Raw genomic sequence first — 15,631 nt, 5'->3', positions numbered from 1 at the left:
AGTTGTATCTTTAGAGATTGGGTTGTATAGATGATTAGCCGGTTCTGTCGAAGGATGGTGGATTTGGAGATTGAGAGACTTAGCTATACAGATCATAAGTTGGGCATAAGTTTGGAAGTCTTCCGCCAGTGATGGTGGGTCAGTATCGACAAGGTCAGATTCCGGTGAGGTAAGTAATACTGACGGTGTCTGAGGTCTGGATTCGTGATCAGAATAATCGGGATAATGCTATGAGAGTCGACGGATTGTCAATCAACTTCGGTGTCAATAAGTTGCGTGTCATAGTCTTGACATTTCTGGCTCAATGTTGATGGAGGCAGCATGTCTACGGGCATTTGTCAGTGTCGAGGATTTTCGGTATTGAGAGATGTCATCCGAGTGTCCATGGACGTTGTTTGATACGGTTAAACGTTGGTGTCGAACTTGGGGTCATAGTGAAGTCGAGTTTGATGGCTTGGTTCTATCAGGTGACGGAAATCGTGCGTTGATAGAGGGACAGAACGAGTGTCCATGGACCAAGATGGATATCGAGGATCATCGATATCAGAGCCTGTGTCTCGGTGATGTCGAAATGGAGGTTGTTGATGAGCTTGTAAAGCAGTGGAGCATATAGATGTTGAGCAAGAGGAATGATTTCCCTCGTCTGAATTAGTGGGAAAATATTGGGAGGCTGGAGCTGTAAAAGCCTTGCATGTAGAAGTAAATTGCTTGACCGTCCTGGGTCTTTTAGGTGCCAGGTAGGGAGCAGGTTGAAGTTGATGTGGCCGTTTTTGACACCGATGGCTGTCGAGATTGAGGTCTGCCATGAGAAGGTATGGTCAAGCTGGATGGAGCAACTGGCTGATTGACGGTTGCAGTTTGTCCAGTCAAGCACTGGTCGGGGCAAATGGCAACCCGGTGAGAGCGCTGAACGCGGGTCTGAGCCATGCGTGATGAAATAAACGGCTCCAGGGACTGTTGGGGCCGATGTCTCTGAGGAGGTTGTGGTGGACAATCAGATGTTACCGAATAAGGTACGGTCTCTAGTTGTTGTTTGGAGTTGACTCTGTCAGGTGAAGCAGCTACGGAAGGGTTGCTCGAAAGAACAGAGTGTTGAGGACTGAGAGGAGAATATGTTAATCGATCGACTCTGTCATCCCATTCCGGTGATTGGGAGCAAGGTTGATTGGAGGAGATTCTGTCATAGTCAGAAAGTGAACCAATAGAGATTGATTCGGTGGTTTGTTGAGGCTGCTGAGAAATGACTGCAGCTTTAGATTTATGCTGTTTAGGTCTTTTAGGCAGAGAAGGCTCTGGAACTGAAGAGGCTTTGGTGGACATTTGACTTCAGTATTGAGCGCTTTGATTTATGGGTTTTTGAAGTTTTAGACGAAGTGGACGGAGTGTCGGAGGGGGATGGTGTGGTCAATGGACGTTGTTTTGAGGCTTCAGAAAGAGCCTTGTCCATTGCTTTGGTTTGTGAGGTAGCCTTACAAGGAGGTTGGGCCATTTTGGTTGGTTGAAGGGATTGTTCCCAAAGATGGAGTTTTAATCTGGATAAGCGAGAATGGAGGACATCACGCCTGAAGTTCTTAAAATGCTGGCAGGAGGACATCTGGTGTGCCTCTCACAAGCAAAAAAGACACTTGGCGTGGCCATCGGAGAGCAGTATTTTGTTATCACAGCCCACACAGTGCTTAAACAGGCCCAAAGGGGCCATGAATAGGAGAACATTATTTGAGGAGAAAAAACGGATATTGGGGGGGTTGGGGTGCTGCAGCAGAGGCCGAGCGAAGTAGAAAAGAAAAAAAATCTCTGATAATGAATGATCTAGAAGTTTAAAGGAAAAAAGATTGATAACAGCAAGGAATCAAGAATAAACTCTCTCTTACTGACAGAAGCAGAACTCTCAATGCGGCGGTTGAAAGAAAACTGAAAGGGGAGCCTTGGCACCAAGGTACTTATACGAGGGGGGGGGAGGGACCTTATTCTAACGTGGTTTTTTTGCTACCGCAGAACTTTCTGATGAGTCTCTGCGCACCCAGGATGTGATTCACAGAGCCCACGAAGAAGAACAAGGCACACTGTAAGATCAAGAGAATTTTCAGGCATCTTAAACCCATCAATAATTAGCTGATCTATGAAGCAAAAAAATCTTAAAAGTCCTGAAATCTGCTCGAACATTTTGCTACTGTACACACGAGAGTTAAATAAAAATTTAAAAGAACAATACTAGATAGAATACGAAAATCATGTTGCTCAAGACAGTGTAGTGTTTACAGGGAAGGGTAAATGTTAATATTGCTCATCGGAGGATTGGTGCCGATCTGTCATTTGTTACTGTTGGTCGGAGCTTCACGGTAGCAAATGGATTTTCTCCGCTATTGAAAGAACACACAAACAATAACTAAAGTATGAGAGAAAGAGAGAACACAAAATATGCAGTTGGCAAGCTCAAGATTTACATCAGACTTGTTTTTTTTTTAAGCACAAGAAGCTGGGCTAGATGGGCGGGGGCCGCTGGTTCAGTGGTTTCTCCGAGTTTGTTTACTGGTTGAACAAGTGTTCAGCGTTTCAAAGTCCTGCCTCCTCCAGCAGACATCCACTTGGAGGCAGTGGTCTGCCTCCTCTGGGTGCTGCCTCTGAGTGTGTGCCTACTGGAGGAGGTGGGCTTTGAACACCGGTTTGGCTAATAAACAAACTAGCATGAACTACTGAGCCCATCTGAGAGTCATTTTCTCCTTCCCTCAACTTCAGGGAAGGGCTTCATCAGAGGCAAGAGGTATCATGAAGTGTGCTGTGGCACACAAAAGCTTCTGCCAAACAAAACTGGGTAGCTTTCGAAGATGCTACAAGACTATTGTTTTGATTGCATTCGGTTAACATGGCTGCTCCCCTAGAATGCTAACACTTTTATGAAGTACTTAATGAGCAAGCAGGAAAGCCTTCACCATTTTCATAAACAGTCAACTTTTATTCCCCTTGTGCACTCTAACCCAGTTCCAGAGAACAGAGCTGGATAACTTGACCATTTTTATTTTTTTAATATATTGCATTCATACTCCAGGCCTTCTCTAAGGAGCCCAGGACAAGATGTGTGGTTCTGTTTTCCCCCCTTCCATCATGTGATTGAACATAGGCCAACTGCATATGTGACTGGCTGAAGGACATCTATTGAGCTTCAAGACAGAGTAGGACTTTGGACCTGGGTCTCTAGTCCAAAGTCCAACATGCTGCCACACAAATGCCATTGATCTTTAATGTGCAGTTCAGAAGACTTAGGTCCTCCGTAAGTCCTATGCTAAGTCCTTTAAAAGCAAGAGAACCTGAACTGTAACCATAAAATACAATACATCTAGCTTCTAGCTAGCTAGTTTTTCCTGCAATGCCCAAAGAAGAAAAATGAAAAGAAAAATATATGCAATGGGCCAATTAAATAAAGTAAATGTCAACTGCATCATGCACTCATTGTATTACATGGTTTCACTTACACTTATCGAGATAGCACAATGTTATTATATTTTTACAGATTAATATGAGTTGATCATGAGTATAGCATAATGAGTCAATATGAAGGCATAGTTATACAGAACAAGGGAGCAACATTTCCACTAATTTTTGCACAAACTTTCTAGCATTCGTTGTTGTTGGTTTTTCGGGCTCTTTGGCCGTGTTCTGAAGGTTGTTCTTCCTAACGTTTCGCCAGTCTCTGTGGCCGGCATCTTCAGAGGACAGCACTCAGTGTTGTCCTCTGAAGATGCCAGCCACAGAGACTGGCGAAACGTTAGGAAGAACAACCTTCAGAACACGGCCAAAGAGCCCGAAAAACTCAAAACAACCATTAGATCCCAGCCATGAAAGCCTTTGCGAATACATTTCTAGCATTGCTTATTCAGTTTCTTCTAACCTAACACCCTGCATTTCTTACCTCCTCCAGTTGCCAGCATAAAATACCACTCAGAATAATTCTTGGTAACTTCACTAAGACCCAGACTATGTTTAACAACATGGGGTCAGAAATGAGGTTTACTAGACTGGTGACAGCTGCTCTGCTTCTTGCACTCGAGGACTGAAGCTTACTTTTGTGACGCCTCTCCAATTAAATCTTTGCTCATTCAGAAACAAAAGGGGGACCTGCTCAATTTCTATCCATTTTTGTGATATGTTCATTGGTTAACTTGAATTATTACAAAGAACTGATTTTAAAAGGTCCCCCGTTGCTGCTTTTGAAAACTGAAGTGTTAGTTTGCACACTATAAATACGTTTTAACCATGACGAAAGAAAGGAACCTACCTTAGAAAAGGTGGTTTTACGATGCCATTCATGTCAGGTTTCTGGAAAAAAGAAAATACAGAATCATCCAACACAAGAAACACCTCAACACTTGTAGGAGATTCAGAGAACATTGTAGAGCCTGTTTGCAAGGGTAGTTTACTACCTTCTTCTGTTGCTACCATTTCCATCTGGTGATAATTAGGAGTTGTGTTGGTACACAAAGCAAAGTGCACAGGAAATTTATATTTACAGTATATACGCTTTATATTTATATTTACATTTAAACACAGACCTTTATAGAAGCTACTATGTAAAAGAATTTGGAATGCTGATTTAGTCAATAAAAGTGGTTTACCAGCTCAAGGCTGCATAGGCTGGCTCTTCTCCCAGGAGGCCCAGTGAGGAACTGAACTCTCAACATCTGCTTCCCCTAATACTGAGCTATCCAGCCAGCTTATTCAATAATAAAACATACAAAATGCAGAAAGTCTATATATTTTGATGATATAATGAGAATCGAAAAGTACAGATGGTTACAGTTGGTCATTCAAGATAAAAATAAATGAGAAAAGTAGTGTAGGCTGAGAGGTTGGTTTGGAGGTATCACATCATTGTTTAAAGCTGCCACATCCCGTGACACTCTCCAAAGTTCAGCAGGAGAGAGATGAGAAGAATCATAAAAAGGAATGGCTGCATTGCTTATCCTGGTACTTGAGTGACTTATGAGTGAATCTTATTCCTGAGAACTTTCAAGTCTCTCAAATTCACCATGCCAATTTCCTAACTCAGTGGTCCCCAACCTTGGGCTTCCCGATGTTCTTGGACTACAACTCCCAGAAGCCTTCACCACTACCTCTGCTGGCCAGGATTTTTGGGAGTTGAAGTCCAAGAACATCTGGAGGCCCAAGGTTGGGGACCACCGTCCTAACTCATCTTCGCCTATTCCTAAAACTGCAACAACCTTCTGAGTGCAGAAGGTGGCACTGTAGCTCTCCTATCCAGCTACAGTTTGCCTGTCCACGAAGTGAAAGAGCAATTTTCCTGAGCAATTTTCAGCAGGATGGATTATCTTCCAACACAAATACACATATCAGTGTAGATTTCCTTGTATGCTACCTATTGTGCAAAAATGAGACTTAAATTAAGTGTATAAATCAATGTATAAAAATAATCTCAGTACGTTTTACTGCAACCTCACTGTTTTGAAGTAGTAAAATCACCAAGAGAACTTAGCAGCTGAAAAACAGCACTTTTCAAGGCCAGTAGTAATTGAAAAAAAGTCATTTGTGAAATGTGATTATCTACTGAATTCATGATCCTTCAGTAGGCCTATAATGCATGCTCTTTCTGTGCAAACGTATGCAATGCATTTGAAAAGTCTAAACTTATATCTCAATTACATTTGCAGTATAGAAAGCTGCACAATCTGTTGTATCCCCTTGCCAATATTCAACAAGCTGAAGTCAACTACATTCATCCTCATCCTAAACACATTAATCCTATTAAAACCAGCGGTAATTAGTACATCAATAGTGGACAGGATTTAAAAGAAAGCTAGAAGTAGTCCTTTTAAGGGACGTGGTGGCGCTGTGGGTTAAACCGCAGAAGCCTCTGTGCTGCAAGGCCAGAAGACATGCAGTTGTAAGATCGAATCCACGTGTCGGAGTGAGCCCCTATCGCTTGTCCCAGCTCATGCCAATCTAGCAGTTCAAAAGCATGAAAAATGCAAAATGCGAGTAGATAAATAGGTACCACCACGATGGGGAGGTAATGGCGTTCCATATCTAGTTGCATTGGCCATGTGACCACGGAAGATTGTCTGCGGACAAATGCTAGCTCTATGGTTTGGAAACCGAGATGAGCACCGCCCCCTAGAGTCGGACATGACTGGACAAATTGTCAAGGGGAACCTTTACCTTTAGAAGTAGTCCTAATATGCAAAAGGGAGAGTTGATATTCGTTTTCTGAAACTGCAGTCTTTAGTTCCATCAGGGAAACTTTTTCTGAATGTTAGAATTTCAAAATGACTTTGTGTGTGCAACCAGGTACACAAACAGCACTTTGTTAGATCTCCATGTGAGTAAATGCCGAAGATGACACTGGCCAACATTTTTATGACTGGGTATAGGATGTCTTTTACCAAACAACAGAGGTTCAAGAAGCAGACTGCATGCTTTCAGAGACATAGATGGAAGGTGCAATTTCAAAAATGGGTAAATAACCTCTCCTCGATCCTCTAGAGCACTGGTTCTTAACCTTGGGTTACTCAGGAGTTTTGGACTGCAACTCCCAGAAGCCTTCACCACCAACTGTGCTGGCTGGGGTTTCTGGGAGTTGCAGTTCCAAAACATCCGAGTAACAAAGGTTAAGAACCACTGCTCTAGAGAAGGCACAGGCAGGCGAGAGGCAAACAAGATCTAATGATCACCCTGCAGTTTGCCATCCAGAGCCAGATGTGGCTTCAGAGTCAGGGAGCTCAATGTTAAACAGCAGCTCATGCTGGAACCAGTTACGGTACTTCCTGCATCCAGTAAGCTTTGCTCTGCGATGAACAGCCTATACAGATTTAAGTCTACAAAGCGATTCCCAACCTTGGATCCCTAGATGGTTAACCAGAGATCCTGGGAGTTGCACTCTATCAACCTCTGGGCACCCACAGCTTGAAAAGGCATTATAAATCCCAATAATATATTTCTCAGAGGGATAACATTGTTGTTAAAGAATGGGGAACCAGAAACTCTTATCTATGGCCTCTCATCCACTTTCTGTTTACCTCTCCTCTCAAGAGCCATCACACATTCCAAAGATGTAGATTGTTGCTCTTCCCAGGTATCATAAAACTGGTTCAAGAAGGTTTTAGGTGAGTAGCTCCTACAATTCTCAAACTCAGTACAGAACTAGAGAACACACAAATTATGTGTTTCGGTTTCTTTCATTTGCATGGTTGATGAATTTCACTGATGAGTGCAGCATTCATGACAAAATAGTGCAAGAGTAATAAAGGATGACTATTTCTCCTGCTGAAAAGTAAATTTATTTGCCTCATTCCCATGGAATATATTCACCAAATTTCAGGAGCTAAACAGTACAGTTCACTGAACCATTTAGTTTGATTTTCATTTGTTTGAGAGAATTATGCTTCTGTAGAAGTCGTTTTCCCAAAACAAACTCTACAGTATACTTCAAAAAAGGAATTAAAATGCATCACCTTACCACAAGCAAAGGGACAGGAGACTAAACACAGAAACATTGGGGTCCTGGGTCTTCACAAGAATCTGAATACTGTATTTTGTACATCCAGACTTCAAACAAGTCTCCTTGCAAAATTACTAAACTAGGTACTTTGTATAACCAACTTGGCTTGCACACTCACACGTGGCATGTGGCTCATTTCCCATTCTGCCTGATGAACAATTCTCTTTGAAAGTATGTGTGTTGTTAAGAGAGCAAGATATATTTCTGCACAAAAATGTACACAGCTAATTTTCTGAATGTCATTCCAAGACATACCGAGCTGTTGCTTTGTGGTGACGAAGAACCATTTTTTTTCAGTGACCTCACTCTAGCAATGGTGTAGATAGACTACTTGTCTATCCATTTTTTCTAAAGATGTTCAAGGAGATTAATGAAAGAATGCCAATACAGTAAAAATAAAAAAAAATAAAATCCTTTGGTACTTTAGATGAACAAGGAGCCACATGATGGGTCACATTTCAGCAATTCTGAAAGAGCTTCACTGACTGTGGATGTGGTTCCGAGTATAATTTTCAGAATTACCTGGTGATGGTGCTTACCTTTCAAATCCTAAATGATTTGGTACTTAGATACTGAAAGGAATGCCTGATCCACATAGCATGTCAGGTCATTTTCAGTGCTCTTTCCCCTGTGCTCTCACGGAGAACTAGAGAGAGATAGAACTCCCTCCTCAAAGACCTTTGAAAGGCACTTCTTTCCTATCATATCATTAAGACTTGTTCATCCATACCTTTTAGATGTGAATTGAACTCTTTCGTGTACTCTTTTCTTATACTCTTAGTATTTTATTAATATTGTTTCTTCTGTGACTATAAAATATCCTAGAATCAAGTCACATGGGACTGCTTATGGATTTTTTAAAAAGAGAACGGGCCACCAGTTAGACCTCATATTTTCTTCTCTGACACTATACATTCTCTCTTCTCACAATAAGTACATAGTTCCCTATCCAAGTCACACAATACTGTACAAAGATACCAGTTCATACGGGAAAGTTCTCATAATGACATACCTAAAACTTTTTTCCCCTGGAAGCTGAAGCTTTTCAGAATTTCCTGGGAGAAATTCACTGAATGAAATACAGTCCAATGATGTTCTGTTGGCACAATAATTTAACTGACCTCAGTCACTCCCTTTTGCTTGTTGCTTGACAAAGAACTCACTGTGCTACTTGCTTAGCAACTTCTCTCAGGCTAATAAATCTTTAAAATTCTTGCTGTCATGATTATTTTCAAACACCATGTTGATGAAATAGGTTTTACCAGTCAGCCATAGACTAAGTGCACTAACGTATAATTCTGATAATATATAATAGGGCTGATTTTCTTGTTTTAAGAACAAGAAAACACAAAGCATGACAACACTATAGTTGGTTTGGGTGCAGTGCTGGCCATAACTTCAGACTGTAGGTTATCCAAATCTATACAAGTTGTTTAGGATTCTTCAACAGAGGGAAAGGATACATGTGTACACTCTCAAATGTCATGTTCAACATATAGGAATTTGAGAGCGGGGCCAGTAGGCATGTTCTGGCTGCTGCCACCATGCACTGGATGGCCTCTGTAATGTTAACCAAGGCTGGTCACTTCAACTGTGCAGACAGAATGGTGTAACTCAGCCTTCTTTTCCTCCCTCTTAGGTTAACCATGACAATGGCCATATTTCATCAGGGTATATTCTTAAATGAGCCTTAAAGGTACAAACCGGGAGCTCATATTTGCAAAATATGTAAGGCCTTTTGGAGATAATTAATTCACAATAAGTCACCATAAACTGGAAGCAACTCGAAGGAACAACCAAGTAACAAAGCATGAAATAAAGCACTGCTCTGCTCTTGCACAGCTGTCATTGTGCAAGGTACTTAAACTTTTGGTAGCAAATGTCTTATTTTGTCTATGCAAACAATCTTCTGTTTGGAAACATGACTGGGAAATTCTGCATTTAATCTACTGAATCTGATACTTTAGAACAGTGGTTCTTAACCTTTGTTACTCAGATGCTTTTGAACTGCAACTCCCAGAAACCCCAGTCAGGACCGCTGGTGGTGAAGGCTTCTGGGAGTTGCAGTCCAAAACTCCTGAGTAACCCAAGGTTAAGAACCAGTGCTTTAGAACATCTTTTCTCACATTAGTTTGCAAGGTCTTTTGGAAGTTAATGTGAGACATTTCTAGGAAGGCATTCAGAAAACGTTTACTTATATCTGAAGTCCTATCTAAATTGTTTCTAGTTGTCAGTTGCTATGCTAGCAGCTGGAATGCAGATGATTTGATATTTTTTGTATGGTACTGCACATGCCAGGTGTCTTTTTATTGATGGCATATGTTTATAATTTGTACAGCCACCTGCCATTTGTTGGAGAATGTAAACATATAAGAGCAAAAGCAAAGCTTTATATAATTATCAGTTTCTTTGGCATAAACCTACAAGAAACATGAAATGACACAGGCTCCAATACTTTGCCCCTCTCATGAGAAGAGAAGACTCCCTGGAAAAGATCCTGATGTTGGGAAAGTGTGAAGGCAAGAGGAGACGGGGACGACAGAGGACGAGATGGTTGGACAGTGACATTGAAGCTACCAACATGAATTTGATGAAACTGGGAGGCAGTGGAAGACAGGAGGGCCTGGCGTGCTCTGGTCCACAGGGTCATGAAGAGTCAGACATAACTTAACGACTAAAAAACAAATCTATTAAATATTTAATTTGGTCCATTTGGTTCAGTTATTTCAGGAGCAGAAATATATACATCTGGACTCAAGTGAAAATTTTGCATGGAATTAGATTTAAAATGTGTAAACAATTTGCCCTAATATGTCAGCTTTAGTTCTAAAGAAGACTTTCAGGAAATGTTTGAAACTATTAAAGGAAACTTCAAAAGAAATCATTAATATCAATTGTTTCTAAAGCTTGTTGAAGACTAAGTTTTGGAGAAATTATTACTGGTAGCTATTATGCAGCTAAATATAGAAAAGCAATAAGGATACAATCTCATATTTCATGCAAGTATTTCCATAGCAGTTTGAGTCTGAACCACAATTAGATAAGACTTTGGAGGGGAAAGAAAAATCAGAATTGGAGGGACTACTCACAGGAACTGTGTTTTCTGGTTTGGCCACTGGAGTCTTAACGGTAGTACTTGTTGAAGACTCCAATCTTGTTTCTGAAGATGCTCTTGTTTGCCCAGATATCAAATAATCTGGTGTGGGAAGGACAACTCCACATCGCTCTGTTAAACTGACTGAGCTGGTGCTTCGAACAGGCACAGGACTAAAGAAAAGAAAACCAGCCATTAAAGTGTAGTATGACAAGAAAGCTCCAATTCCTTATGAAATTCCATTTCTCCCTCAATTCAGCCACGTTGCTTCCCACCCACCCACTTCTCTCTGCAACCCTTTTTCAGGGCCGGCGTTCAACAGTTGAGCATTGAAGTGATGTTTTCTTATACTTTCTCAATAAAACCCAATTTCTAGAAAAGTTTTCTCTGTTGCTCTCCTAATTCAAAAATGTGCCAACTCTAGGGGATATGGAAGAGGCAGAAGCATTCTGTGCTTGCAGAAGCCTCTGTGGATGCTCATCTCAGAGACCTGCGATTAGAAGCATCTGCCTGCACAGCTGCTGTGCTGGCTAAGATCAGGCAGCAGAAGAGCTAAAAAAACGGCCTGAGTCAGGAAGAACTGAGTTACATCAGATCCAAGCCTCTTCCAGCACCGAGTTAGGACAAGCTGAGAGCAGTCCTAAGTAATTCCCAGTATCCTTGATTTGGGAAGGAATATCATTCAGCAGGCCTAAAGTCAGCTCTCCTAACTCTCAGCTATCTTGGCTTGCTAAGACCTCACCTTAAGTTCCTTGTGAGAGCACTCTACTTCATAGACAATAAATACTGTAACATCTGATTGCATACATTTGTCTTACTTGTGCTTTGTTGTATTGGACTGCTAGTTTCTGAAACAGCTCTTTTGTACAGAAAATAGTATGTCACCCCCAAAAACAAAACTGGAGTTCCAGATCTTCCACTAACAGAACTACAGGCATACCTCGGTTTACAAAATTAATGTGTCCTCCATCCTGGAAATGTAATGCGGAAACTTCATAAATTGAAACGCGGATTGCACTAGGAACAGGGGCGGCGCTAGAAACCTCCAGGTGCAATGCATCCTGGGGAAACCCTTTCATACAGCAGGGGTGGGGAGGAAAAAACCCTAAACCGGGGCATTATTTTCTATGGATTTCAGTTCGTAAACCACAAATTACCTAAACTGAGGCATTTGTAAACTGAGGTACTGCTGTAAGTTAAATATTATTTAACATTTTCAAATTCAAGAAGTGATTGGCAGAAATCCTGTTTTATACTTTGGTTTCTTTACTGACTGTACAATCCTGTTGCACAGATGCAGAAGACACAACTTTTAGTGGTGAAGTGTCAGAAATTAAGAAATCTCTGTAGATATTATCTGTTGCACACTAAATGCAATGACTCAGCATGCAATAGATATCTACGGGGATTTCTTAACTTAGCAGTAATTCACATCTAAAAGTTACACTGAGTAACTGTGCAACAGGCTTTCAGCTATTGTTTTTAAGTGCATGTAGGGACATAGTCTAAGGAAATATGATAAGAATACAAAATTAGACCATATGAAGTAGTGTGGTCAAACATGTTTAGGAATGATAACCTGCTTACTGCTTTAAAAAGCACTTTCTAACCTGAAAAAGTACACTTCTTACAAGTATTAAAAGGCTTTGAACAAACCTAAATTAAAGTAAATTTACCTTGGCACTGCCATATAAATTGTGTCACTAGGTTCTTCCAATGGTTTTGTGTATGATGATGGGAACCATCCTTTTCTAGAACAAGATACAATACTTATAAAAGCTCTATAAAGCAACAGCAATGTATAGAATAGTTGCAGAAGTTTGTGCCATCAAGTGTTATTAGAAATGATAGCTGTATACCCTCTCCAGGAACTGAAAGTTTTACTATCATCCTGACTTGTTTGGGGGCATCTGGTTGATCATTGTGGAATACATGATGCTAGACTAGATGGATCTGACCCAGTCGTGTTGTAAATAGGTAGATATCTACCGTGTTTCCCCAAAAATAAGACAGGGTTTTATATTAATTTTTGCTCCAAAAACGCATTAGGGCTTATTTTCAGGGGATGTTTTATTTTTTTCAGGTACAACCTATGTTTATTCAAATACAGTCATGTCATCTTCTTCTGGTTGCTGCACAATGGTGGAGGGTGGGGTTTCACTTAACTGGGGCTTATTTTGGGGGTAGAGCTTATATTATGAGCATCCTGAAAAATCATACTAGGGCTTATTTTCAGGTTTTGGCTTATTTTCAGGGAAACAAGGTATGGAGAGAGACAGTCCTTCAAGAAAGTCTGGGGTTCTTCATTCTGATTTTAAAATAACATAACTGTTTCAGGATCATAGTTTCCCCATAACTCTTCCTAGAATTCCTCACTATTAACAGCTTCCATGATTTACTAAAGCTCCGTCAATGATACATTTAGATAAAATCTAATTGTTACATGAATCTGTAGGAATAAGGAGACAAGTGGATTTACAATGAAAGTCTACAGAAGCCTACTCTGAAGTTTCTGCAAACTGCACCCAGCTGGTCTAAACTTTCCAGCCATATAGGACTACAAACCAACTTACACTTTAGTCACATCATGTTCTCCGTACAGCCATCCGTCCCGTTCCTCAGCTACAAGTAGTGTGATTATATCTCCCTGTGCAAAACTAAGCAGAGTCTTATTACTCCCTGCCGTGTGTGGAAAGATGGTTTTAACTTTCTGCCTTTTCATTATATTTAGTCCCGTGGCAACAGATGTTGATCGTGATAAGGTGGAATCATCTGTATGATCTGATTAAAAGGAAGAAGGAAAAATACATTGTAACATTAGGCTATAGATAACAAGTTAAAATGGAATTGGATAAGGATAAAAATAATAGAAAAATGACCTTTCTTGTCCTTTTAATTAGTTATTATTAACTACTGTTTCAAAAAACACAGATTAATATTAGAAACATTTAATTACCAGATAGAAAAGAGAATTAATGAGCATACACTGCTCAAGTTGGGAAACTCCTCCTTCATCTCTCTCTTCCTAAATAATCAACAATTTGTGATTTTATTTGCACACCTCTCACAGTCAGAGTTCAATTGGCAATACAGTATACACATGTGTAAGTGAAAACTATGGCAGCAATATGCTTGTTGCGTTCCTGGCCATGTGCCTAGTCACACAATGCACATGTGAAAAAAAGAGTACAACTGGACTCTTATCTATTAGTGGCAACTGGCTGCCACAATGATGCAATTACACTGATGCATATGTAAATTATCAACAGGATTCTGGCCAGCATTTTTAAAAACAGTCTAGTAGAACAGTCACGTGGGTACATGTACACATGCACAGACACACAGCATGACCACTCACCAAAACCCTCTAATTTACAGGACTGATTAAGAAGAGTCAGTGCCTCCCTGCACCCATATTGATTCTAAAGACACACAGCACATGTTGGAAGAAGCAAACATACAAAATAAAAATTGTAAATGTAATCTCAAAACAAGGATGTGTGCGTTCATCTCAGAGATAAGGTATGTGGAAGACTAAAATCTTTGCTCAGGGGGCAAAGCGACTCAAGTACAGTGGTGCCTCGCATAGCGAGGTTAATCCATTCCGGATTAACCTTCGCTATGCTGAAGCATCGCTGAACGGAGCAGCGATTTCCATTGGAACGCATTAAACATTGTTTAATGCGTTCCAAATAGGCCAAATACTCACCGTTCAGCGAAGCTTCAGGATGGCCGGCAGCCATTTTCGCGCCCTCGCCTCGCTTAACGAGGGCGCAAAAACGCTGTGCGCGGCCATTTTAGGCCATTTCCCGGCTTCCGGCGGCCATTTTGGCCGCCGAACAGCTGATCGGCAGGGTTCGTTTTGCGAAGATCGGTAAGCGAAACGCTTACCGGTCTTCGCAAAGCGAATTTAGCCCCATTTAAAAAACGTTGAGCGATCGCATTAGCGATCCGAAAAAACGGATCGCTATGCGATTTCATCGTTATACGGTGCGCTCGTTAAGCGAGGCACCACTGTACATATTATATTTCAAATTTTCTAACTATTCAATGCTATGCATGCTAACTCATGCCTAGGATTGTAGTTTAAGGTCCCTAATGTAGCAATCCCCAACCTTTTTGGGGCCGCAGACCGGCTGGGGGGAGCGAGCTCCATGCGCGAGGGGGGTCACGCTTGCACGGTGGGTGTGTCGTGCCTGCGTGTGTGTGTGTGTGTGTGTCAAGCTCACGCGCAGGTGCGACATGCCCATTGCACAGGCACAACATCCCCCCAGGAGCATAACACAGCCCCCGTGTGTATACACAGGGTGAAGATCCATATCTGCCACGGACCGGCACCGGGCTGCAGACCAGGGGTTGACAACCTCTACCCTAATGGATCTGGCATTCTCTTATTTGCAAAACATACATTACCAAAGCACACCTATATTGGAAGACATTTGCAGTAACTATACTCTCAGGCATGTACCAGCTCAACACATTCTACCCCAAGTCTCTTACCTGTTGAATGATTCAATTTCTCTGAAGGTGCCTTTGGAGCCACTGGTGGAATGTTAAACATATCAACTAAAGGGCTAGTAAAAGCTCTCCCTGTGGGTGCAGGGGGCACTTTGGGGGAGTTTCTATGAAGTGAACCATAGTCGTTTCCAATCTAAAGACATAAAAGTCACATTAAATATCAGTGTCACAAAATTTATGATATTAAGGACGTGCAATATTGGCAAGAATGATTCTTATCCACACCATAAATGGAAAAGCATGCAGGAGCTATGCACTTTCCTGTAAACAACACTATATGTATCCTAATGGTGTAACTATCAACACTTTTAAATTAAGGCCTCATCCTTATACCCAATTTTGCTTCCTGTACCCAAGTAACTGTACAAAAGAGGAATTTGACAGATGCAACTTGTTGAAATGAGACACTGTATCTGCTCAATTTTTCTTTTTCCCCACAAAAAAAGAGTTTGTGGTTGGTCAACCTCTCCACCTATTTCTGTTTTATTCGGTACAACGTTGTTTTTAAA

The 15,631-nt window shown here is 41.1% G+C and overlaps 1 protein-coding gene across 1 annotated transcript in view; it reads right to left on the bottom strand.

Annotated features, from left to right (window-relative positions):
• Positions 1–261: 261 nt before the first annotated feature.
• Positions 262–15,631, bottom strand: part of BAIAP2L1 (BAR/IMD domain containing adaptor protein 2 like 1) — a 68,283-nt gene continuing 52,913 nt past the window's right edge. Inside the window, exons 9-14 of the mRNA XM_072982984.2 lie at positions 15,105–15,255; positions 13,178–13,385; positions 12,281–12,355; positions 10,600–10,777; positions 4,274–4,314; positions 262–2,360 (exon numbers count right to left, since the gene is read on the bottom strand). Of these exons, the coding sequence (XP_072839085.2) occupies positions 2,285–2,360; positions 4,274–4,314; positions 10,600–10,777; positions 12,281–12,355; positions 13,178–13,385; positions 15,105–15,255 (729 nt within the window). The 3' untranslated portion in view covers positions 262–2,284. The remainder of the gene's footprint in view (positions 2,361–4,273; positions 4,315–10,599; positions 10,778–12,280; positions 12,356–13,177; positions 13,386–15,104; positions 15,256–15,631) is intronic.

This window comes from Pogona vitticeps, chromosome 13, assembly GCF_051106095.1.
Source record: "Pogona vitticeps strain Pit_001003342236 chromosome 13, PviZW2.1, whole genome shotgun sequence".
NCBI classification, from domain to species: Eukaryota; Metazoa; Chordata; class Lepidosauria; order Squamata; family Agamidae; genus Pogona; species Pogona vitticeps.
Note: the sequence above shows the minus strand (reverse complement) of the source record. Positions and strands in the feature narration are given on the sequence as shown.